Source organism: Typha latifolia, chromosome 1 (genome assembly GCF_019914945.1).
Source record: "Typha latifolia isolate L0001 chromosome 1, TyphaL0001v2, whole genome shotgun sequence".
Classification (NCBI taxonomy): Eukaryota; Viridiplantae; Streptophyta; class Magnoliopsida; order Poales; family Typhaceae; genus Typha; species Typha latifolia.
The window spans coordinates 8,638,921-8,661,732 of NC_133086.1; the positions used below are offsets into that span (position 1 = coordinate 8,638,921).

The 22,812-nt window shown below is 38.5% G+C and overlaps 3 protein-coding genes across 3 annotated transcripts; all 3 read left to right on the plus strand.

Moving 5' to 3' along the window:
- The first annotated feature begins 164 nt into the window (after positions 1 to 164).
- Positions 165 to 13,803, plus strand: LOC140780752 (uncharacterized). The gene is made up of 6 exons (XM_073126498.1): positions 165 to 774; positions 867 to 975; positions 3,595 to 3,640; positions 4,136 to 4,221; positions 10,300 to 10,358; positions 13,418 to 13,803. Exons 1-6 carry the CDS (start codon positions 236 to 238, stop codon positions 13,518 to 13,520), a joined length of 942 nt encoding a protein of 313 aa, XP_072982599.1. The 5' UTR covers positions 165 to 235; the 3' UTR covers positions 13,521 to 13,803.
- Positions 13,804 to 15,015: 1,212 nt separating this feature from the next.
- Positions 15,016 to 20,204, plus strand: LOC140794979 (aspartate--tRNA ligase 2, cytoplasmic). Its single transcript, XM_073147314.1, has 10 exons — positions 15,016 to 15,728; positions 15,897 to 16,007; positions 16,150 to 16,263; positions 17,047 to 17,337; positions 17,411 to 17,521; positions 17,721 to 17,774; positions 18,808 to 18,887; positions 18,972 to 19,087; positions 19,342 to 19,456; positions 19,883 to 20,204. Exons 1-10 carry the CDS (start codon positions 15,216 to 15,218, stop codon positions 20,007 to 20,009), a joined length of 1,632 nt encoding a protein of 543 aa, XP_073003415.1. The 5' UTR covers positions 15,016 to 15,215; the 3' UTR covers positions 20,010 to 20,204.
- A 659-nt stretch (positions 20,205 to 20,863) lies between these two features.
- On the plus strand, positions 20,864 to 22,606 carry LOC140794985 (uncharacterized). The gene is made up of 3 exons (XM_073147328.1): positions 20,864 to 21,915; positions 21,994 to 22,273; positions 22,362 to 22,606. Exons 1-3 carry the CDS (start codon positions 20,947 to 20,949, stop codon positions 22,496 to 22,498), a joined length of 1,386 nt encoding a protein of 461 aa, XP_073003429.1. The 5' UTR covers positions 20,864 to 20,946; the 3' UTR covers positions 22,499 to 22,606.
- Positions 22,607 to 22,812: the final 206 nt, after the last annotated feature.

Genomic DNA, 22,812 nt, shown 5'->3' on the forward strand with positions numbered 1-22,812 from the left:
GCAAATGCTTAGCCTATGCCACTTACTACCATCTGCCGGGCCTAAATTAGGCTCAGGATGGGCTTAGCCTGATTAAAATGGGCTTAGCCTGATTAAAATTTGGCGAGTTCGTGCCGTGTTTGGATATCCGGGAGATAAGTACGGGGTATTACGGAGAGAGTTTTGTGTAGGCTATTTATCTCTCGTTTTAACGGAAAAAAAGAAAAACCTCGGTTACTCGTGATATGCAGTTAATATGAACCACATACTTCTGAAGTCCTTCCTCCTCTCTGCTCTCCGATTGCATTTCCTCTTCTTTTGTCCACCTTCTACCTTCCGTCTTTGGCTGGCGGAGGAGGGAAAGCTTCTCGCTTTTTCGCCAAACCAGCAACCCAAATGCCCAATGACGACCCGCGCGCTTCCTTCTCCTCTTCTTCCCACCACCACCATCCGGTCTCTCTTCCTCTCCTCCAACCCAACTCAAGATATCGCTTTTCCAACATCTACCTATTGTACTCAATTAAGCCCAGTTGCTCTCTCTTCCCCCACTGCAAGAAGACGCCAAGCTATTCCATCCGCCAACGCCGAAATCGTCGCTCTCCATAACAGCGGCAGTAGTAGCAGTAGAAGAACAGCAAATCTTTTTGCAGAGCGCAGGGAAAGGATCAAGCTTCCGGAGCAGCAAGGCAGATCTTTTCCAATTAGTGACTTCCTCCGCCACCCGTCGGGCGTGGAGTCGCTGCTGAACACTAGAGCTTTGCAAAGCTTCGAGTACTTGGAGGCGAACACTTATAGGTCTGGTTGAGGCATTTCACCGTACAACTTATAGGCGTGCATGGAATTAGTCCTGCTATCACCATGATTTGATCTGAAGAAAGCATATGCAGGTGCACTTTGCATAAGATTCAGTTTCTGAAGTTCGAAGTGGCACCTGTGTTGGACTTAAGGGTGACACAAACCGACGAATACTGCACGGTTGAGATGTTGTCTTGCAGGGTGAGTAAATTAATTGCGGTTTGGTTTGAGTTCATGATTGTATTAGACGCATTGCAATTTCATTGTTCTTTGCCATTTCTGTAGATCGTAGCATAGCTAGGTGTATTGTAATAGTGCAGAATCAGAACCATTACGTTTTTAGCACCAGGCCTATAAACTGTCACCGTCAGTTTACTTGTATACATAAGCGAAGTCCAATTTGTTGTCATATAGTTTGAACTACTAATGGGTAATGGTGATGATTTTGTTGTGGTCATGACTGGTAGGATGATTGTAGAGTGGAACGGTGGTGGTTTTGCAAGCGATTGAGGTATTTTCATGATTGCTGGTAGGCAATGGCAACAAATAAAATGATGGTAGAGGTTTTACTGATGATGCTGGTATTCTCATGACTCATGTTTAGATGGTGGAACGATCCCAGAGTTGCGCTGAAGTGATTCTAGTGATAATCATAGTGGTAACAAATGTAGGATGGAAATGGTGTAGATGTTAGTGAGACAATGACACTGATTGCAAATTACACAAGATTCATTATATAAAAGGAACTATAATGAGAACTTATTTCCTGCTGTTTCTTTCTTTTACCTCTTGTTTTATAGTTAAGTTCCATGAAAGAGATAATTGTGGTAATTCTTCTTTGTTTGACAAGAAATTCTCCTTATGATTGCAATGATCCTCTGAACTTTCTAGATTAGGTTTTACTGCAGTACAAGGAAGCCAGACTTTTTGTTGAATAAGCATTTCAAGTGATTATGAAAGCCAGACTGTTACTTTCATATCAAATAACTGCCGAGTTCTGGGATTGCCAAGGCTTTTCCTATACTCTCAGCACAAACTGTGTCAAAGAGGAAGTCTTTTGGGAATTTCTTAGTTTGATGGACTTGTAATTATAAAAGTTTTGGCCCCTTTCTCTTACCTGGTTACCCCGAATCTGTTACGTGTGCGCCAAACTGCCAATATATCTCGACAAAGATGAAACTCTCCTCTCTTCTTTCTGGAAGGAATTTCTGTTGGATCAAGCATGATAGGTATCCTAGTGATGACCCTGATTGTTTCTACTATAGGAGCCAATTATCAAAGAACTTGAATAAGTCCAATTTCCAATGATCATTGTATGCTAAAAAATGGGATAGCTTTGCAGGAAGCTTAATTTTGCAAATACAAGACCTGATTCTCTTTTTTGTTAATAGAATATTTGATTTCTCAGCCACTTGCTTCCATATTATGAGATAGATACTTTTGCCTAACTTAGTTAGGAACTTTATTAACAATATGGAACTTCAATTAATAGCTAATCTCTGAGAGACTCCTCTGACTTCAAATCTGCATCTATTCTCTTTTTCAGCTAGACTTTTGACAAAGTGGTTGAATAATGAATGGACGTGCGAATCTTGTTATTTGACATTAGAAGTGAACCCAATCCACCTCTTCTTACTTTTGCATAAATACAGATCCATGATTGAATATGTAAATGGTAGATAAGGAAAAAAAAACTGATACTTTATGCCCTAAAAGAGCAAGCTATCATTTATCTAGTTTGCTATAGCTTACCAAGACACATTTCATCCAAAGGTAAGTGGGATGCTCTATAAAATGTGTGTGTGCGTGCGTGCGCGCATGCATGTAACATATGTTATCAAGAATTTAAATTTCTTTTACTTTTGTTAGATAGATTAACTCCTAGTTTGATTTGGATAATGCCGGAACAAGTAAGAAATGAAAAATTCTTGTATATTGATGCCCCTTGGTTTTCATTGTAAATAGAATGGTTCAATCAATACCCGAAAGGCTGAAATCAATACACTCGCCAGTTTTTTGGCCGGTTTTGCATGAGTTCGGAAGCCAGCTAAACCGTAACTTTAGGTTATTAAGTTGTGTTTTGTGTTTTCCACTCAAATTTGACCCATGATATGCCTAAAAAGATATAATTATACGTCTCTTAGTTCTCCCTCCCTCCCTTCGTCCCTCCCTATATCTCTCTCTTTGTACGAAACTACTCTATTCTTTAAATGAAATCCACAGCCTTCTACATTCTTCCTCTTGCCCTATAATTTCTATCCAGCAATATGCAATTAGAAAATAGTTTGGATAGAGAAGGACTGTAAATAGTTTCTTTTTCCTGCAATATATATTTTTTTAAGTTTTCCTTTCAGTTTTCTTCTCTCCCTTTTTTCCAAAAAAGAATATTGTAGCCACAGAGATATCATAGTGTTGATACTGCTGGATTTGAGTGGTCTTTTAAGTTTTATCACGACATGTGAGTTATCCCTGTTCTCTGTTAATTTTATGACTTTTCCATTCTTTTATATTTACATGTTGAGAATGATCTAAATCAAGAGCACTGAAAGGTGAAAACTAAGCCAAAGGTTCATCCTCTGAAACATTTTTATCTCTTTTGGAATCAAATTGAAACACAATCAGTATTTTTTTTACTTTGAACCATGTATTTTTGAACACATAAATCCCTTACATTATAGAAATTATGGTTCTGGTAGCAATTTATATTTTTATAGCAGTTTGAGATTTATTAAGAGCTTTTGAAATTCTGTGCAGAATAAGTTGTTTAGATTTTCTCTATAAAGATTTGAACGTCCATTCATCCACATTTGTTTGTTGCAGTTCGAGGGTTCTGAAACAGTAGAGAAGCAAAATCACCTCTTTTCAGGTATATGCTAATTTGTTGCACCTTTGTGATTCTTCAGCTGATTCATGAAATTTGAAATTTGAAATATGGTTCTATATGCTTACAATCTATCTACTTTAACCTGAAACTTGTTCATTTATAGTATAGTAGTATAGTACAGCATCTTCCTGTAGCAGTTGACATACTACCCCAATTCATAGAAGTTTGCTCAGATTAATATGAATAGTATATTTATCACTAAGACCATTCAAAAATTATTTTGTTTATATGTATTATATATCTTGTTTGAGCAGTAAAGCAACACCTTGGGTTATACACAAATATGAGACTAGCAAGGGGTCATCTGATATTTGAAATTACAGATATCTCTAAGTAGGATTTTTGTTTTACATCAACTCAACATAAATGTTCCTTAGGGTCCCAGATAATCCTACAAAATCTAGTAACTGACACAATCTGTTTCTTTCTGAAAATACATTAACAGAAGATGTTGATATTCACTTTAAATAATTGCAGCATTCATGAGAAACCATATAACGTGGGAGGCTAATGGTTATGAGCCAACTATACACGTGGATGTCAATTTGAAAGTCACCCTTGAGGTACGAACTATATGGGTGTTGTAGATCAATCATTAGCTTGCCTAGAGAATGGTATTCATCTGTTATTGGCATTATTTTGTTCCTTGTACCTCTCTGGATTAATCTGGCTAAATTGTAAGTGGTACTCTTGTTTCTTACATACTTTTGATGTTAACAGAATAATCCCTAGTTAAATCTGAGTTGTTCAGTGATAGTTATATACACCTATATATTCATTATGAATTTAGGATAGGTATCCTACCTTTCAAAGGGAAGAGTCATTTTATAACATCATATATATAGTATCTTAAGTTCAGAAGTAGCACAGCTGATTTGTAACTTGATAATATGGGAAGCTAGACCCCTACTTCTAGGAGTTATTACTTCTCATGAGGCATTATTTATGAGTGTAACTCTCTCTCTCTCTCTCTCTCTCTCTCTCTCTCTCTCTCTCTCTCTCTCTCTCTCTCTCTCTCTCTCTATATATATATATATATATATATATATTCTTGAGTAACTTATATTATCTGGATAAGATCAGACAAATTATCATAACTTTGCCATGTAACTTTATCCTGCTGCTTTTCTTAGCCATGCTATGCTGAATTAGGAGTGCATCTTTCAATGCATAGCTGAACAAAAGAAAGATAAAAAAAAAAATACCAAATGAGTTAAGACATATTGTGCGTGGAATGATTGATAGTTGAGGTTACCAGATACAGGTTAGCCAGAAACCAAACTTTTTTTTGCCGGTGCACACCCCGAGTTTAACATATTTTTGCAAGTATGTAGCATTTGTACTAGGAATACTTGGTGAAATAAGGAGTACTTAAATTTTAATCACTTATTATTACAAGTTACAGCTATAGGAACTCCAGGCTCCAGCAGACAGGAAAACTTCTTTGCCCTGTACTACTGCACATATTTATGTATGTCGATACAGCATTAATTAAATGCTAGATCCTAATATTCTTAAAATTTGTGATACCATTTTCAAACCATGGGTGTCCCACGTCCATGCTTTAGAGATGCTAAATCTTCGATCCCAGGGGATTTTCCTAGTTGAAGAATCTGCATCCATTAGTTAGTGGAGCTAAAAGCCTAAAACTGCTATAATCATCTACAAAACTGGCATTTCCCTCTCTCTGGATTTTTCTCTCATATCCATGGTAGCCCATGCCTTGGCACTGTTTCAAGCCAAAGGGAAAGTGGTCATACCACTCACTCTCGTGTTCTTTATTTAGTTCTCATACCTACCCTACTTATTTTTGCCATTGAGTACCAAAACTCAGTTTTTGGTAATATTGCATTTTGCATCAAGAAAGTTTATCTGAAAAGTCAGACACTTTATATTCTCCAGTTCGACCTTACTAGGAACAATGCATCATTCCACTTGGAAACATATTTATTTCATTATTTGAAATGACTGCTTCCATCAGTTACTTCCTACTGCTTCATGGCAATAATTGTTTTGACTAATAGAGAAACCTAGTCATTGGTTGGTCAATTTTCAGTGCTTAGAGGGTGACTCCCCCCCCCCTCCCTTCAAGTTTCATTTTGAATCAGCAGATAAATTTGGAGTCTTTAGTGGCCATTACAATTTATAGATATATGTTGTTCATCACTCAGTAGACAGCAAAGGGCTCCACTGGTAGCTTTCACTGTAAGATGAAAGCTATTAGATGAATGATTTGGTTGCAGATTCTTTAGAATCAAAATGAAGCTCTTTAAGCTATACTGCGGGACGCTACACACTGCAACAATTTCCTAGCAGCTTAGGTATATAACATCCCTACCATAGTGACAATACTGATATTCAAAATGGGTAAAAGTTAGATTCTTGTAAATGGCAGGCTATTGACAAAGAAATGGTGGAGAATGATATCAAGTTGATTCATAATTCGTAAGTCATGTAATATATGTTTGAAGAGGTCATATCTCAAAAGAGCTTGTCATGTTGCACAAACTGAAACACCTAAACCTCCAAATACACATGTAAACCGCGTGGGTAAATCCCCCCACGCGGTGCATCATATGACCTGTCAGTAATAAACTCAACAACAGCACAAATTCAGATCATAAATAAACTCAACCATAAGAGTCCGGATGCAAGTTCCATAGGCCACAATAAGCCTTCCAGATATACATCCAAAATATAATGCTAAAGTCGAAAATACATCGTTAATCATAACGCCTTTGCAGGGGCTCAATACAACTAATAGACATACTGAAATAGAAAGGCAGCTACTCATCGCTACCCGCACCTATGTCCCCTAGCTTTGAAATAATGCCACCAAGAGATGGTGAGCTCACAGCCCAGCGAGGGATTCATACAATCTAAAATAATGAAATCACATGCGCATATCCATTGTATGCTTATATTTGCTAGCAATAACAATATGCTTGTTGAAATAACTTATCATGAGTTACTAAATCAATGCAATCGATAAAGATCACCAGTCATTATCCTAGAACATGCTAGTTCATAAATGTATCAGGATAAGTCCACACAGATATAAAGCTTGATACAATCTCCTATTCATACAAATCTCAATCATAGTGTTTACATGTTATGCATAGCAATAAAAGAGTAGTTTATTCATCTCATGCCTACTAAGGCATTAATCATATTTATTATAGTTCACCGAGCTATTCACCACACAGGGTAAATACTCTCAAGAAAATTATCCATCACATAACCATCCATCATCTCATACATCGAGGGGAGATATATACACATCTAGCAGTAATGCCACTATATGTGATCGATTGTCTGTGGCCATCAAACTAAGGACTTCGGTCGTAAGCCCATATCTCACTCTCTATAAATCATCACCGCTCTTAGCGGGAGAATCGGGACCCCTCAGCTAATCAACGAACGCCCTAACCTTGCGTCGTCGGGTACCTCTAGAGATATATCCCCGCCTCACAATCATGTTTTTCTATCATTATAATCTAGTCCTGACTATGCAGTATAATTACCTGAACGCCACACAGGCTCCCGACCTCAGGTATAGGCCGCTAATAGTATAGTCATATAAGACACACTCTACCATTAACCCTGGGCTGAGTGAGTAGGGGCACTGTCTAGTTAGAACTTGACTACTAATGATAGGTGAAAGTGGTGCAGTGTCTGTGAGTGTATAAGACATGTCATAGTCATCATGATCGTTACATTCTATATTCACAATAAATATTTATATAATGGTATATCATATAAGATACATGTAGAGCATCATTACTAATGCATATGCTAGCATTCTCATAATATTATGATGAGTAATCTATCAATAACTGCACATGTCAAGATACATCATAGTACACTAAATGCATGTACTAATACTAACATTTCCTACAGTGTCATTGAAAAAACCCCTAGACACAAGTATGTATCTAAATACTAGGCAATGATATCATTCGTTCGCTTAAGTAAAAGTCCGTAGAAATATTAAGAACGAAAGTAGAGATGAACGCCAAGATTTTAACGTGGAAAAACCCAAACAGGAAAAAACCACGGATCCAAACTCGGATCAAAACCAATCACTAGAATAGTAGCAGTTACAAGACTGACTCTCCAAACAACCCGTCGATCCAAACGACTTTGTTCCTCTCAGTCTTGCTCGCTAGAACCCACGATTCATCGATTCTCGTGATTGAAGTCCAATCTCAGTAACCCTCTAGATTGATCTTTCGTCTAGATAGCCCTTAAGACGAAAGATTAAGATCTGTAGATGAGAAAAGCCTTGTTAGTTGAAGAACCAATGTAGCCTCAAGAAGTCTCCTTCAATAATGCTTCTTCAACCACTTAAGTTAGGGCAACACTATCCTTATATATTCTCTCCAGGATAGAGCCAAATCTCAATCTTATCCGTACTCACGAAAGTACAAAATAGAGCCAAATCCTAATCTTATCCGTACTCACGAAAGTACAAAGATATAGCTAAATCTAAATCTTATCCGTACTCACGATCTTCAAGATATAGCCAAATCCAAATCTTATCCATACTCACGATCTTCAAGATAGAGCCAAATTCGAGTCTTATCCGTACTCACGAAAGTCCAATATTCTTAAACTTTGTTGGTGCGTTCGAACGGGCTCGAGTGCATTCGAACACGACAGCTTGAATTCTTCAGGTTGCGTTCGAACGCGTTTGTGAATGCAGCTCTCGGTCTGTGTGAACGCAGTACCCGCGTTCGAACACATTTGTGAATGCGGCTCTCTGTCTGTGTGAACGCAGATTTCGCGTTCGAACTCGTTTGTGAACGCAGCTCTCTGTCTGTGTGAACGCAGATTTCGCGTTCGAACTCGTTTGTGAACGCACCGCGTTCGAACGCGTTTGTGAACGCGGCTCTCTGTCTATGTGAACGCAGATTTTGCGTTCGAACTCGTTTGTGAACGCACCACGTTCGAACGCGTTTGTGAACGTGGTGTGAACTCGACGGCTTTTCTCCAATAATCTTGCAATTCTTCAAACCAGAGATATTCTAGACTTGTGTAAAGTTCATATACATGAAAAAATATACTTAGTATATTTTGTACACAATTGCCAACAAATAAAAACCTAACAGTCATGACAGGTATAATAACTGTAACTACATTATTCTAGACTTGTATAAACTCTACTCGCCTGGGGGGTCTCCACAGTACACTAAATTTCCTCAACTAGCCGGCTCCTCCGGAATACCAAAATTCTCCTCACGTAGTGTCAATCCTAAAATTCACATGATAATAAATTGTCATTACGATGGTGGAAGTAGATAAACAGGGCCATCGAAGTAGATAAACAGGGTTATAAGATCCAATTGGCCCCAATTAGGGGGTATTGGGTTAGGCTCAAACCTAACCCAATAGGTAAGAGGGCCTTGGTGGGCTACCACCAAGATTGGATTAGTCCCCGGAATCGGGTTGGTGGACTACGGCCTGCAGCCCACCAAGGAGGGAGGGAGACAGAGGGGACTAGAAGCAGAGGCCCGGCCGGTGGCCCATGTCGGGGAAGGAAGGGAAGGAAAAGAAAGTGGAGGAAAAGAGGAGGGCTCGACTTGGCTCGATGGGCGTAACCCATGCCGGGGAAGAGCCACCGCCCGTCCTCCCCGCCTACAGGAGAGCGGGAGAAGCTCGCCCCGCGGCCGGGGTGGCCGACGAGGCAGCGAGGCGAGCTCCATGGCCGGCGGCCATGGAAGTTCCTCCTCCTAACACAAGGGCCCGAAGCCCGTCCAAAGAGCCACTTCCACCGGAGCCCTTGGACCGACGGCCGGACGTGGGGTCATCGGCCGCCGAGGATGATGTAGAGAGGGAGGGGAACTAACTACTGAAATTGAACGACGAGGTTGAGGCTTACCGCGATTCGTGCACTCGGCTTCGTCGGTTCCGGGGGAAGGAGAGTTGGCAAAGTGGAGAAAATGGTGCGGTGGGGGAGGGGAAGATGGGGATTAATGGAGGTGGGGAAGGTGGTGTGCACGGCAAAGGAAGAGGAAGAAGAAGAAAAGAGAAGAGAGGACGGGGGGTGGCAGGCTCTATGACGAACGCGCTCGGCATGTGCGTCAGGGATTTTTTTTTTATTTTATAAATTGGGGTGTTACACAAACATTCCAATCAGATTGTTCTTAACAAGTTAACAGTACAAGATTCAAGTATTTCAACTAACCAAAACTTACCTTTGGTCTGAAGCATGACCAGTCCGATCTGTTGATATCCTTCTAAAGCTGCCTGCTCGATTGCATTAGAAATTTGCAACTTGTTTATCTTTACCAAATAGTGCCAGCAGTTACATTATCGTTGGATTTTTTTTCTTCTGCAACTTGAGGGACTGACCTAGTCATCTCAATTGGCTGTATTTGTGTGGTATTAAGTTGCTTTCATATGAAACAATTTCCAACAGCACTCCATTTTTATTTTCTTCGTTACCTCTTATATTATCTTCTTCAATTTATGATTAACAATTCAATGCTTCCCTATCTTCTTACGTGGCTTCTTTCTCAACATATAAACCTTACATTGAATGGACTAATATTTCATGATTAGACTTCCTGGTGATGGTTGTTGCTGTTGTTGATCTCATTGTCAAACTTCCATATAACTTTCGTATCTGCTTTTTACAGGTCTATACAAAACCATTCAGCTTGCTTCCAATATCAGCAGTGGAAAAACCTGGAAACTTGTAAGTCTTAGAATGTCATATTTTCTGTGGGACAGGAAATAAGCTTCAGAAAGGAAAAAAATTATATTTTTGAAGTTCTTGCACAACTAAGAATTTCTTGAAAATGAGTTAGATTGTTGGAAGCATGTCTCTGACTAGGGTCCTTCACTCAAAACTGAGATCAGATCACTAATAAAGAAGATGATATAATAAAGCTAAGAGATAGCATAAAACTAACAGGTAGATAATTTATGGGTTCTATAGTGCAGAAAAATTGATAGGTTTTAGAAAATTTCAGCAAAATGCTATTGCAGGAAAAGGTTAATATGACGACAATTATGATAAATAAAACTATCAGCAACAATCCATCTATGGATAACAGATTAAATGTCCGGATCAAAATATTTGAAGGGGCTCTCAACGGAGTCATAGTAGTCTCATGATGTCATGGAAACATTGAAGAACACATTAGGAATGGAAGAAGATACCATATCTATGGAAAAAGACTATAGACTTCGCATTTTAGGATTCTGATTTCATAGTGAAAGGGATCTTCACGCATAATTATCGGAACTAGACTGAATATTGATTTAGTAGGTCGGTCATTGGGTTATTGGTTTAACTATTCACCCGGTTAAATTGCTGGTTTATTTAGAAATATTTAAAATAATATATTTATAGTTCTACATTATTTAAAAAATGAAGAAAAAATTTCTATTAAATCAAACAATTATATTTCATCTATTATTTATCCAATTTTTAAATAATCTTTGGCTTTAAGTGCATCAAATCATATGACTTGTACAAAATCATATCCTAATTACACTTTTAATTAAAAAATACTTAATTAATTAATTTTAGGACTAGATTACCCTTAGGGTAAATTAATAAAATAATTGAACATTATGAATAACTAGGTAAATTTGGAAAAATGAGCAACCCAGTCGTCATAGAACCTTTTCGAGTTGCACGGTTTATTGGTTGAGTCTACTGGTTTTTATTAAATCAATTGCAATACTGTAACCAAACTGGACTAGCTTAGTGATCGCTTCACCGATTCACCAGTCTGACCACGGACCAATTGGTCTGGTCCAGTTCTGATAGTTATGTTTTCAGGAAACCGTTGGAGGAAGCTTTAAGCTGTCTTTATTTTATCAAGAAACTATCTAAACACAATGTTTTTTAACTATTTATAATGCCAACATAAAACCCTAATAAGTGAACCACGACTCAACTAGACCAAAACAAGTCAAAACATAGTAACATACCCAATGACTAATGGGCTGAAAATTAGTCCGAAAATACCAGAAAATAGAAAAAGACATAAAACGACTTACCAAAGTCTAACTAAGACTCAATGATACATTAATGACCAAGCCAAAGTGAAACTGGTCTAGTGGTGCATCTCTATCTACGCAAGTACACCCATATGTTTGGTACATGGTTGAATTTGATGTCCTCACCATTTCTTCCCAAAAAGAAAAAGAAGCTATTGTTATGAATTATCTACAAAATGGAGTAGGTCCTTTTCATTTATTTGTGTGCACAAACATGTGTACCTATGTAATTGATATTCTTAAAGGCAAGGATCTTTCACCACCCATACCAAGGATTTAATTGCTGTCAGCACGGGGTGTGCTAAGGGCTCGTTAGCATGTGATGTGCTGATGAGCACAGTCTATCTCAGTCAGCACAGTTATGGTGCCAGTGCCTATTAAACTAGCAACTAAGATAAGAGAGGTAGAGAGAGATGGATGCAGGTTGTGTGAGTGGCAAAAGAGTGATGGGAGGGCAATGGCTATCGACCTCTGCCTGCATTCCTCTACTTCACTCTATCACTCTGCTGCTTCTCTCTCTCCCCCCCCCCCCTTTTTATACCATCGGCACAGAAAGAGTGCTGAGTGAGATGGACCATGCGGGGCCCAACATATCTCCTATCGACCTGCTGTCGACAAAGGGAATATTGATGACACATTAATCTTTGGTGCAAAACCTCAAGTCATTTAGGTTGCTCTAACTCTACCTAAAGTTTCTTATGCTCAATTATCAGGAAGCATTCTTCTAATGATCTTTGCAAATTTTGATCTTAGATGTCCCCATCATGTAAATCACTTGTAAGACTAAACAAAGTTAGTTATGCCTTTAGGAACAGTTGACAAGGTATATGTATTCATGCATAAATTATACAGATGCATATAATAGTGGATATCAAATTTCAATCAATCCAAACTTTTGAGGAAAGAAGAGGAGATGGGTGGAGCAGAAACAGGATATTGGGCAAGAAAAGGGGTTAGCAATGCTTAGGGAGCATTTGGTTTCGAAAAGTAGGATTTCCACATACTAGTGTATAAATTATATTACTTGGAGACTGGATATGGGAAATTAGGCTGATTTTTCCCCTACTGCCTCCATTGATAAATATCTTCCTTCCAACCACTGATATTGATTTTCTTCATTTCTTATTTAATTTTATTATTTCATTAGCTTGTGGTTATTTTGTTACATATTTAGACAGTTGAAACTTTATAATAGTAATCCCTTTTTCAACTAAAAACAAGCAAAAATTGTTTCTAGATTCCTGATGGTGCTTATTTGTGACTTGTGTTAAGAAAGGTCATGCTGTTTATGGGAGTAAATGTGGGATAGACATTCTTATTCCATCTATTCCTCCAATGCACTTTTTTGAAGTTATTCTAATTGGAAGATACTAATCTTGAAATTATAATAACATTAAGCTTAAGTCGTTGGAGAGTGGTAGTTTTTAAGCTTTTATATTCTAAGGAATAGTTAATAAGGTGTAGGTATTATATATAAATGACTGATAGCGGGATTTGAATTCAAGACTTTGCTTTAATACTATGTTAACTCACTAATTGTTCTAAAAACTTAAACTATTAAGGAATAGTAATTCTAAGTCTCTTATATTCCAACAGTCATCAAAAGACCAGCATGCATAAGCTCAAATTTTTACATGAAACAATATGTCATATATCTTTCCTTGCTGTTTGCAAAACAGTCTGACTGACTTGCATATGTTTTCTTCGGCCCTGGAATTGAAACTGGACTTTTGGTATGAACAGGCTTATGCAGGGTCTACTTGACAGACTTGTTCCCTTGCTTGTGGAGCAGCTACTCAGAGATTACAACTCTTGGCTTGAAGAGCAATTTGAAGTTCCCACATGATTCTCTTGTGTATAGTTGCATATATATATATATATATATGAGAGCTTCTGTAGATGCCTAATTTCAACTATATTCTTTTCCACTGCCGTGTAGTTTAACCTCAGAATGAGCAACTGCGAAGTGCATAAATAGATGTGCCATTTTTTCTTTTTTCCTTTTGGCATTATTTACCACAAAGTTTGTAGTCTATCTCTCTCTATGTAGAATGATACGGAATTCCATTATTTGGGTGTAAACTCTCTTACATCTCATGTTTCTTATATATCCATCAAAATTCAAAATCCATCTTTTGCATGTATACCTTTTTGGTTTTCTTTCAATATCCGGAAGTTAAAAAATCTCAAAAATTAGAAAATGCTATTTATGCAAAACAGAATAAGGTGTTTTTTTTGTTGTTGTTATTAAGTTGATCAGATTTTAACCGTTGGTGAACTTGTTTGGTGTAGCCATGGCAGAGAGAGAGAGAGAGAGAGAGAGAGAGAGAGAGAGAGAGAGAGAGAGAGAGAGAGAGGCTATTCATGCAAAACCCAAAGTGCTTTGCCTTTGCTGGTAGATAAACAAAAAATAGATACTTACCTTGTTTACTCTAGAATATGTATTTTTTTATTATTATTTTTAAAATGAGGTTTTTATTCTAAAAATAACTAGGTAATAATTATTTTTGATGCGGTACAAAGTGATTGAAAATATGAGAAAAAAAGTGTTCTATTTTTTTTTATATAAAATTACTATGAATATCTTTTTAATTTAATATAAAGTAGGTTGATGGGATAGACATTAAGAATAAATTAGTAATTGAGTTAGCATGTAGTATAAAATGTAATTTTAATAAATAGTGTTTATATTCTGTAATTGAGTTATTATGATATTTAGCTGTTATTATGAAATAATTAATTGTATTTTAGAATGAGAAAAAAGTTATTCTTAAAGTGAACGAGCTTAGGCATATAAACTAATTAAGCTTGATTGAGCTTGGATCTGCAAGCTTAGCTCAAAATTAATTTTGAGCCCTGAAATAATGTTAGTGCTTAGCTTAATTGAATTCAAGTCTAATTTGAGCTCGAGCTTTAAATAAGCTCAAATTTTAGTCTATTTCAACTCGAGCTCAAGCATGATTTAAGAATGAATTGACAAAGCCCTGATTAGAATTTGCAGGTCGATGATATGTGAACCTTTAGATCAAGATTTAATAACCTCATACTATACATAATATAAATTAGTATAATATATAAATCAACTCAGAGTCTTCTCTCGAATCTGAGTGAGCAGACTTGTGCTCAAGTTCGGCTCGAAATTAATTTTGAGCCCAAGCTTGAGAGAAGATCAAACTGTTCAATTAATTAATTAATAGATTATGAGCATTATGTAAGCTAATTTATAGAGTAAACAAAAGACAAAGAAGGAATTCGCACTGCAATCTTTTGTTACAGGTTGAATGGCTAGCCAAGTGAACTCTACCTATATATACAAAAATGTACATGTTTTTGAGAGAAATATGTATATAAAGTAGCTCTAAAATAAACTCCCGAATTTGGATCCCTTTTAGAATTCTTACCCGACAAAGTGAATAATGGGTTCAGATAATTTTATTCACTATCTGATCAGCTAGGATCCGACCCGTTAACAGAATATAGAGGTCATCTCTTTAGGGCTTTACTCCCCTCGCATCGAATTCTCTTGCGTAAAACCGCAGCCATGTCCTCCGAACCAGCATCTGCTCCTGCTCCCGCCGGCGAGGACGGTGCCGGAACCATCAGCAAGAAACAAGCCAAGAAGGAAGCGAAAAAAGCCGAGAAAGCCGCCCGCCAGCAAGAATCAGCGGCCGCAGCCGGCGGCGCCGCCCAGACGGACTCCGGCGAATCCGACCCTCTCGCCGGAAGCTACGGCGACATTCCCGTGGAAGAGATCCAGTCGAAGGCGGTGAGCGGCCGGGAATGGACGGAAGTGGGCGATTTGGAGACGGGACTGGCGGATCGGACGGTTTTGATCCGCGGAGCGGCGCAGGCGATCCGGCCCGTGAGCAAGAAGATGGCGTTCCTGGTGGTGAGGCAGTCGATGAGCACGGTGCAGTGCGTGGTCGTGGTCAGTAAGGATTTGGTGAGCCCGCAATTCGTGAAGTTTGCGACGAGTCTCAGCAAGGAGTCGATCGTCGATGTCGAGGGCGTCGTCTCTGTCCCCAAGGATCCCATTAAGGGTACTACGCAACAGGTGATTGGCATGATTCCTTGGAGTTTACTTTTTTTTTTCTTTTGTGTAGTTTAATAGAGTTTTTTTTTTTAATGCTTTTATGTTCTTTTTATTGTTTCGTTGCTTTTAGAGTAGAAGATGAATTTTTAATGGACATGCAGTTTTAGATTGTTGGCTGTTTCTCTGTAGGTGGAAGTTCAAGTAAGGAAACTGTACTGTGTCAATAGAGCAATTCCTAACCTCCCTATTAATATTGAGGATGCAGCACGAAGTGAGACTGAATTTGAAAAGGCTGAGCTTGTAAGTGAAGGTCATTGTTGCGTGGTTGATTTATATTTTATGAGAACAATTTACTAGTTTATGTTGAGGATTTCTGGTTATGTTTTACTATAAAGTTTGTTTGTTGATTGATGTTCTAAATATAGGAAATTGTGTTATGCAGACTGGAGAACAGCTTGTTCGTGTTGGCCAGGATACACGCTTGAACTATAGAGCCCTTGACTTGCGCACTCCTGCGAACCAAGCAACTTTTCGTATCCAGTGTCAAGTTGAACATGTAAGGGCGCAATCTTCTTGCAGATGTTAGTCTTTCATAGTGATTATGTAATGTCAATATTATACATCTTCTTTGTTACTTTAGTTAGCCTTTTCTTGTGTTGGTTCATAGTTTTTATGCTTTGGATAGATATTCCACTTGATATCATCTTTGACTTTGCCATATATCAGTAAAGTACCCAATGTTTAGCCTTAAATAGTTAAGGGGTCCTTTAGTTTTTTTTTTTCGTACTCTGGTCAAAAACTTTATTTCTTAAAAAGGCTTAATCCTTTTCCTCTCAATAGCATATTTGAGGAAGAATTATTGTACTTCTCTCTTATTCTGAATAGCTAAGATCAAATCGTGTTCTATTACATGTCTGCTTGTTTTCAGCTTTATAGACGCATGATATCTAGGTAACACATTGTTGAGCTTGCACATAGACATACTGCAATGAACAATAAATGTCATTAGTCAGATTCTAGATATCATTGAATTTCTTTTAAAGGTCTGATTTTGGGTTTAGAGTCTTTAGTCAAATACATTTTGTAGTCTTACAATGCAAAAGTATTATATAAGGCATTAGATGAAATGTTTATCTCAATAACTGCATGTCTATACTCTATACATATGTTGACGACTCAACATGCTTACATATACATATAGCCTGCTTACAAAAGATTAACAAGCTTTTTTGCTAATGACATCCACCTAGTTGTTTTTATCCTTAGTCATTTCTTTACACTAAATATGGTGGTATTTTTGCTGATTTAAAAAAAAATCGTTATCTGTGCTATGATGTAGATATTCAGAGAATTTTTGCTATCAAAGGAATTTGTTGGGATTCATACTCCAAAGTTAATATCTGGATCAAGTGAAGGCGGTGCAGCTGTATTCAAGTTGGACTACAAGGGTCAACCTGCTTGTTTGGCACAATCACCTCAGCTTTATAAGCAAATGGCAATATGTGGTGGGTTTGGACGTGTATTTGAAGTTGGTTCTGTCTTCAGAGCAGAAGATTCTTACACCCACAGGCATCTTTGTGAGTTTGTTGGCCTTGACGTTGAAATGGAGATTAAGGAGCACTATTTTGAGGTAGGAATATACTTCAGTTCATACTTTAAACGCATTCAATTTACTGACATATAGCTTTAACTTCTTTATACAGGTTTGTGACATAGTAGATAGTCTGTTTGTTGCAATGTTTGACCATTTGCACAAGAATTGCAAGAAGGAACTTGACGCAATAAATAGACAGTATCCCTTTGAACCTCTGAAGGTAAGGGGCAGCATCTTTATGCATCACAGTAAAATGACAATCAAGTTGCTAAACAATTTAATTTCCTCTAATAATTGTTTGTGTTCTGGTGTCGCTGGTCTCTTTTAGTAAAAAGACATTTGTTTTTTAGGCAATTTTGTCAATCTTCTACAAATTCTTATGTGTTTTATTTCTGATTAATCACTAATGTGCCTTGCAGTACTTGCAAAAGACCTTGCGACTTACTTATGATGAAGGCATTCAAATGCTGAAGGTGCATGCATGATCTCAGAGTACTATTTACTTATGCATCTATTTTGCTGTGGTGAATTTTTGTGTCTGTGCATTGTTGGTGAGCATGTTTTCAACTATTAATTGTGTATATCTAGATGACAAACTTCGAGGTTACTTGCATCATCCATTTAAGGTAAGACATCAATCTTATTCATGACTTTGTTGCCAGACACTGCCAGTGAATGCTGTCCTGATGGTAAGATTGTCTGCTCAGCCTAATATTGTTGAGCCCTTTCTTCCCTCCAATTGTGATAGGAATTCACCTGCAGCTTGTGGAGAGTTAACATTAGGATTTATAGTACTTGAGGCCTCACCTCAAGAACCATTCTTCCCTTACTATTTGTGCTAGGTATTGTCAGTGATCTTTTGTAAGTTAGTGTTTTATTGGCAATTTTTCTCATCAAAATTTTAGCACCTTTCTCAAAATAGAGGCATTCTCGAGAGTTCACATTCGGTTGTAAAAAGTCTTGGCTGTGATGTCATTCCTAGAGTATTTAAGCAGGCATGCTGGTAAACAATTTAGCAAAGTTTCTAGTCTGTGAGAGATACACTTCTATGCATTAGAAAAGACCATTCTACTGCAGGGACAAGCTTAGATTTGTTCAATTGTTCTAGTGCCATTTTCTATCAAAAGCTAATGATGAGAAAACTTAATCCAAGAAACAACAGAAGCATCCTATAAGATAAATTCTGTAGTAGGCCGTTAAAGATTCTTCCTTATTATCAGATTTTGCAACTTTGAATTACCTTACCATACGGAAGTATAAAACGGATGATTAGGAAATTAAACAATTTCCTGCATTGCAGTGGTGAAAGTTCTACACAGCAATTGGCGGCTGTAATGGTATGGAGTTTATTAGAAGTAATTCTTTAAAAGGATTTAACAGTTGCAGGAGCTAGTTCTTACTCCCCAATAGTTGGACAATCTATATACCTGATATTTAATAATAGATCAAAATCTTTTTTGGTATCTCTGTTAATATTGACAATGCCAGTTTTATTCATATCCACAGGAAGCTGGGACAGAAATTGAGCCTATGGGAGACCTTAATACAGAGGCTGAGAAAAAATTGGGTCGCCTTGTTCGTCAAAAGTTGGTGCATTTTCCATACCAGCATTAATTTCCTTCCTAGTGTGAATTATTGGATGGCTAACTTAATCTTCTTACCTATTGCAGATATGACACTGATTTTTATATTCTTTACCGGTATCCTTTGGCTTTAAGACCATTTTACACCATGCCCTGTCATGATAACCCGGCTTACACTAATTCATTTGATGTCTTCATTCGAGGTAAGAATTATATTCTAATTTGTGGACCTAATTGAAGTCCTATTTCTCGGGAGGTGCAGATCATCTGTTAATTTCCAGTAACAAGATAATCTCTGTTTTACTTTTTCTCCTATTGGTTTTTCCCCAAACTTTGCAGCCCAAAGAATGTATTACTGTTTTTTTTCTTGATCGAGTATCTGGGTTTTAGAACCTTGGGATTTGAGATATAATTTTGTATTCTTATCTCATGATCCAAGTGTTTTTGTTTCTTCTAGGGGAGGAGATAATTTCTGGGGCACAAAGGATACACACACCTGAATTATTAACGAAGCGTGCAGAGGCTTGCGGAATTGATGTGAAGACCATATCTACATACATTGACTCCTTCCGGTATGAATTCAACTTCTCTTATCATTCCAAGATCCTACTTTTTTCTTCATCTTCAAATAGATTCTTTGTGGCCATGTTTTCTCTTTTACAAAGATGTAAGCCTAGTTCGAAGTATGTATAGTGTCTCACCTGGGACACTTTAATGATTTGTGGGTAGAGTGTAAAGCATGTCGATTGGAACCTAGCATCTAACTCAAAATTCATTTTGATCTTATGGATGGATAAACTCAAATCTGCTACCCAGAAGTACTCTTTTATTATATACCCCTGGAGGGTTTATTGGAGACAGTTGTCATATTCTTTGGCAAAAATAGCAGTTTTTAAATTAAACAGATTCTTGCTAAACAGAGTGCAAGTATTTAAGTCTTTAAGTCTAACAGATACTCGCTAAAAAAAGCGCTGAACATCTGTCTACTATTTTGGCAGATATGGTGCCCCCCCGCATGGCGGATTCGGTGTGGGTTTGGAACGAGTGGTTATGCTGTTCTGTGCCCTCAACAACATTAGGAAGACGTCACTTTTCCCTCGTGACCCGCAGAGGCTTGTCCCTTAAACAAGGTTTTCTTCTCTACAGTTTCTTGTTCGAAGTGAACTCTAAAGTTAAACATGGACAACACTCCTCTCCCGGAGAATTTTCTACTTTTTAATGTCAACTAGTGGAGTATTCGCCATCTTGTATGAATTCAATGTACGTGGAAAATCTCTATATAATTTGCTTCTGTTGGAGAGAAGGCCCATTTCTGTGTAAGTGCTTTCTCGGAATGGTTCGTTTGCTACTAATCATCGAAGTTGTGAAGTTCATTTCACCTGAGGACCATGCTGTTCGAAGACTTAAAATTGTGTTTTGAGGTCTCGGTCGAGAATTACTGAATCTTTGTCAAACATACAACTGATCGAACAGCTTTATAATCAGTGGATGAGCATTGAATGTATAATTATTAGTTTGTCTACTTCATTGAATACGAAAGTACTAATGACAGGTGAGAACGACAGGTGAATGCAGTTGAGTAACAAGCTGAATCTCGTGATAAGATGGATGGTGAAGTCAAGGCCATTCCTTGCCAACAAATCCAGCTAGAATAGTTGCCTCTCGGATTGAAGCACTTGGCACTCGTAGGGCTCACGAGAGGATGGATACAATGCTTCTTTTTCCTCCTATTTGACCCTTCGCATTGTCTTGTGCATGAGTGGTTCCTCTTTGACTCACTTGAGAGATCCCTGGTAGTATAAATATGGCTACTTCTAACTCGTAACAAAAATGAACTTATTAGATTAAAAATAAAAGTAAATTATAAATACTAACTGCCAATCTCATGGATCACTTTCCCCTTCCTTTTCAACTGTTTCACGAGTATTTGCGACGACACCACTAGTTTCTCTCTTCTCTTCTCCACCACCAGATCTTTTCTTTCTTCTTTCTTCTTTCTTCTTTCACCACAAGCAGAAAACTACAAATACTTATCACAAACACATCGATCTCTACTACCACTATGTCATCAACATTGGAGGATACCACGACCATTATTAATATGGCTTCTTGTAATGGTTCCAATAATAAAACTGACGCCTCTCTCCCTCTCCTTCTAAATCCGGTCTACGCCCGCTCTAAATCCACCCTCTATGACGATCTCCGCCACTTCCGCCTCTGCCTCCGCTTTTGCTTCCTCGACCACTCCACTGCCCTCGCGAGGGCCATCTCCTACCTCTTCTTCGCCCTCTTCACCGTGATCATCCCCGTCCTCATCTCTCTAACTCTGCAATCATCGTCCATCACCATCTTCTTCGACAAGCTGACTCAGCTCTCTGAGTCCGCTCTCGCGTTCATATCCTTCCTCACCCTAGCCGTCTTCTTCCGCCGCCATGGCCTCCGCCAACTCCTCTTCCTCGACGGCGCCCTCCGCGACGACTCCCCCTTCGTACGTCGCGCCTACTCCCATGAACTCGACCGCGCCTTCCGCCACCTCACTTGTATCCTCCTCCCCTCCTTCGCCGTCGAGCTTTCGCATAAAGTACTCCTCTATTTCTTCTCCTCCACTATAACTATCACCATCCCACTTCCCGTTCCACTTCGACTTCCTCATGTGCCGTGGAGCACGGTGGCCTTCGCTGCCACGGTGGCCTCGTGGGTGTACCGGACGGGGGTGTTCCTGCTGGTGTGCGTGCTGTTCCGGCTCACATGCTTGCTGCAGATACTGAGGTTCGAGGTGTTCTACAAGATGTTTGACGGAGAGGAGGAAGGTGGAGGTGGAGGTGGAGGTGATCAGAGGAATATTGAGTTGGCCGAGAAGATGTTTGATGAGCACATGAGGATCAAGAGGCAGCTGCTTGCGACGAGTCATAGATACCGTATCTTTATACTTGGGTCCTTGGTGACTATTACTATTAGCCAGCTTGGAGCTCTTATGATGGTCTTGTCTTCCAAATCAAACAAGAACTTTCGCAACTCGGGTGATCTCCTGGTCAGTACGTTCATCCGAAATAACCATTTTTTACTGATCTAAAACTTCACTGTAATCTTCTAATCTCATTAATTGTAGGTTTGCTCGGCCGTCCAGTTAAGTGGGTTCTTCATGTGCCTACTAGGAGCAGCAAGAATCACACACCGAGCTCAAGGAGTCGTCTCCATCGCCAGTCGTTGGCACATGACCATGTCCTGCCCTAGACGTAGCTCATCGCCTCCAGCTGCCCCGGCAAACGGCGGCAACGTCGAGCCCTCATCAGAATTCGACGACGCTTCTAACTTACCAAAAGCATCAGCGTTCGTGTCTTCGTCACCTCAACATACTTCTTCAGCCTTTGGAAGTAGACAAGCCCTAGGTACTACTGCCTTTAGGCTTTATCATGCATGGCTTATTATTTTTGATGTTTGTTTATAGAGATTAATCTTAATTAGTACTGGGTGCAGTTACGTACTTGCAGCATAACGGTGGAGGGATCACATTGTTCGGCTTCCCACTTGATAGAGGATTGCTTCACACGATCTTTGTCTTTGAGATGACTTTGGTGTTATGGATCCTAAGCAAAGTTGTTGTTCTTCCTTAATTTGCTTCCTTGGAGATTTTAGATTGTTTTCAATAGTTCCTAGCTTTTCTGAAAGCTATCAATTCTCCGCTGTTTCCCCCCTAAATATTAATTCTCGATTATCTAAAATATTGGAAGCTTTGTTCATTAGCTATATTATATATATATATATATTTGTCTGGCGAATCAAGTGGGGCCATCAGTTGAATCCAGTTGTGTAAAGTTCAAGCTAACTCAGGATTTGAGTTGTTATATATGAAATTGTTTTTGAACAAACAACAAAGGTAATTATTACAGCATTAATTGCATGCAAAAGAGTAGAAGAAGAACGAAGA

What these genes read in the sequence shown, in the direction of transcription:
- LOC140780752 (XM_073126498.1), top strand. Translation starts at nt 236, where the DNA reads ATGAACCACATACTTCTGAAGTCCTTCCTCCTCTCTGCTCTCCGATTG. An exon ending in TTGGAGGCGAACACTTATAG is followed by an intron (nt 775 to 866) that starts GTCTGGTTGAGG and finishes AAGCATATGCAG; the next exon opens with GTGCACTTTGCATAAGATTC. An exon ending in TTGAGATGTTGTCTTGCAGG is followed by an intron (nt 976 to 3,594) that starts GTGAGTAAATTA and finishes TGTTTGTTGCAG; the next exon opens with TTCGAGGGTTCTGAAACAGT.
- LOC140794985 (XM_073147328.1), top strand. Translation starts at nt 20,947, where the DNA reads ATGTCATCAACATTGGAGGATACCACGACCATTATTAATATGGCTTCT. An exon ending in GCAACTCGGGTGATCTCCTG is followed by an intron (nt 21,916 to 21,993) that starts GTCAGTACGTTC and finishes CATTAATTGTAG; the next exon opens with GTTTGCTCGGCCGTCCAGTT. An exon ending in TGGAAGTAGACAAGCCCTAG is followed by an intron (nt 22,274 to 22,361) that starts GTACTACTGCCT and finishes TACTGGGTGCAG; the next exon opens with TTACGTACTTGCAGCATAAC.
- LOC140794979 (XM_073147314.1), top strand. Translation starts at nt 15,216, where the DNA reads ATGTCCTCCGAACCAGCATCTGCTCCTGCTCCCGCCGGCGAGGACGGT. An exon ending in TCCAGTGTCAAGTTGAACAT is followed by an intron (nt 16,264 to 17,046) that starts GTAAGGGCGCAA and finishes GCTATGATGTAG; the next exon opens with ATATTCAGAGAATTTTTGCT. An exon ending in TTAAGGAGCACTATTTTGAG is followed by an intron (nt 17,338 to 17,410) that starts GTAGGAATATAC and finishes TTCTTTATACAG; the next exon opens with GTTTGTGACATAGTAGATAG.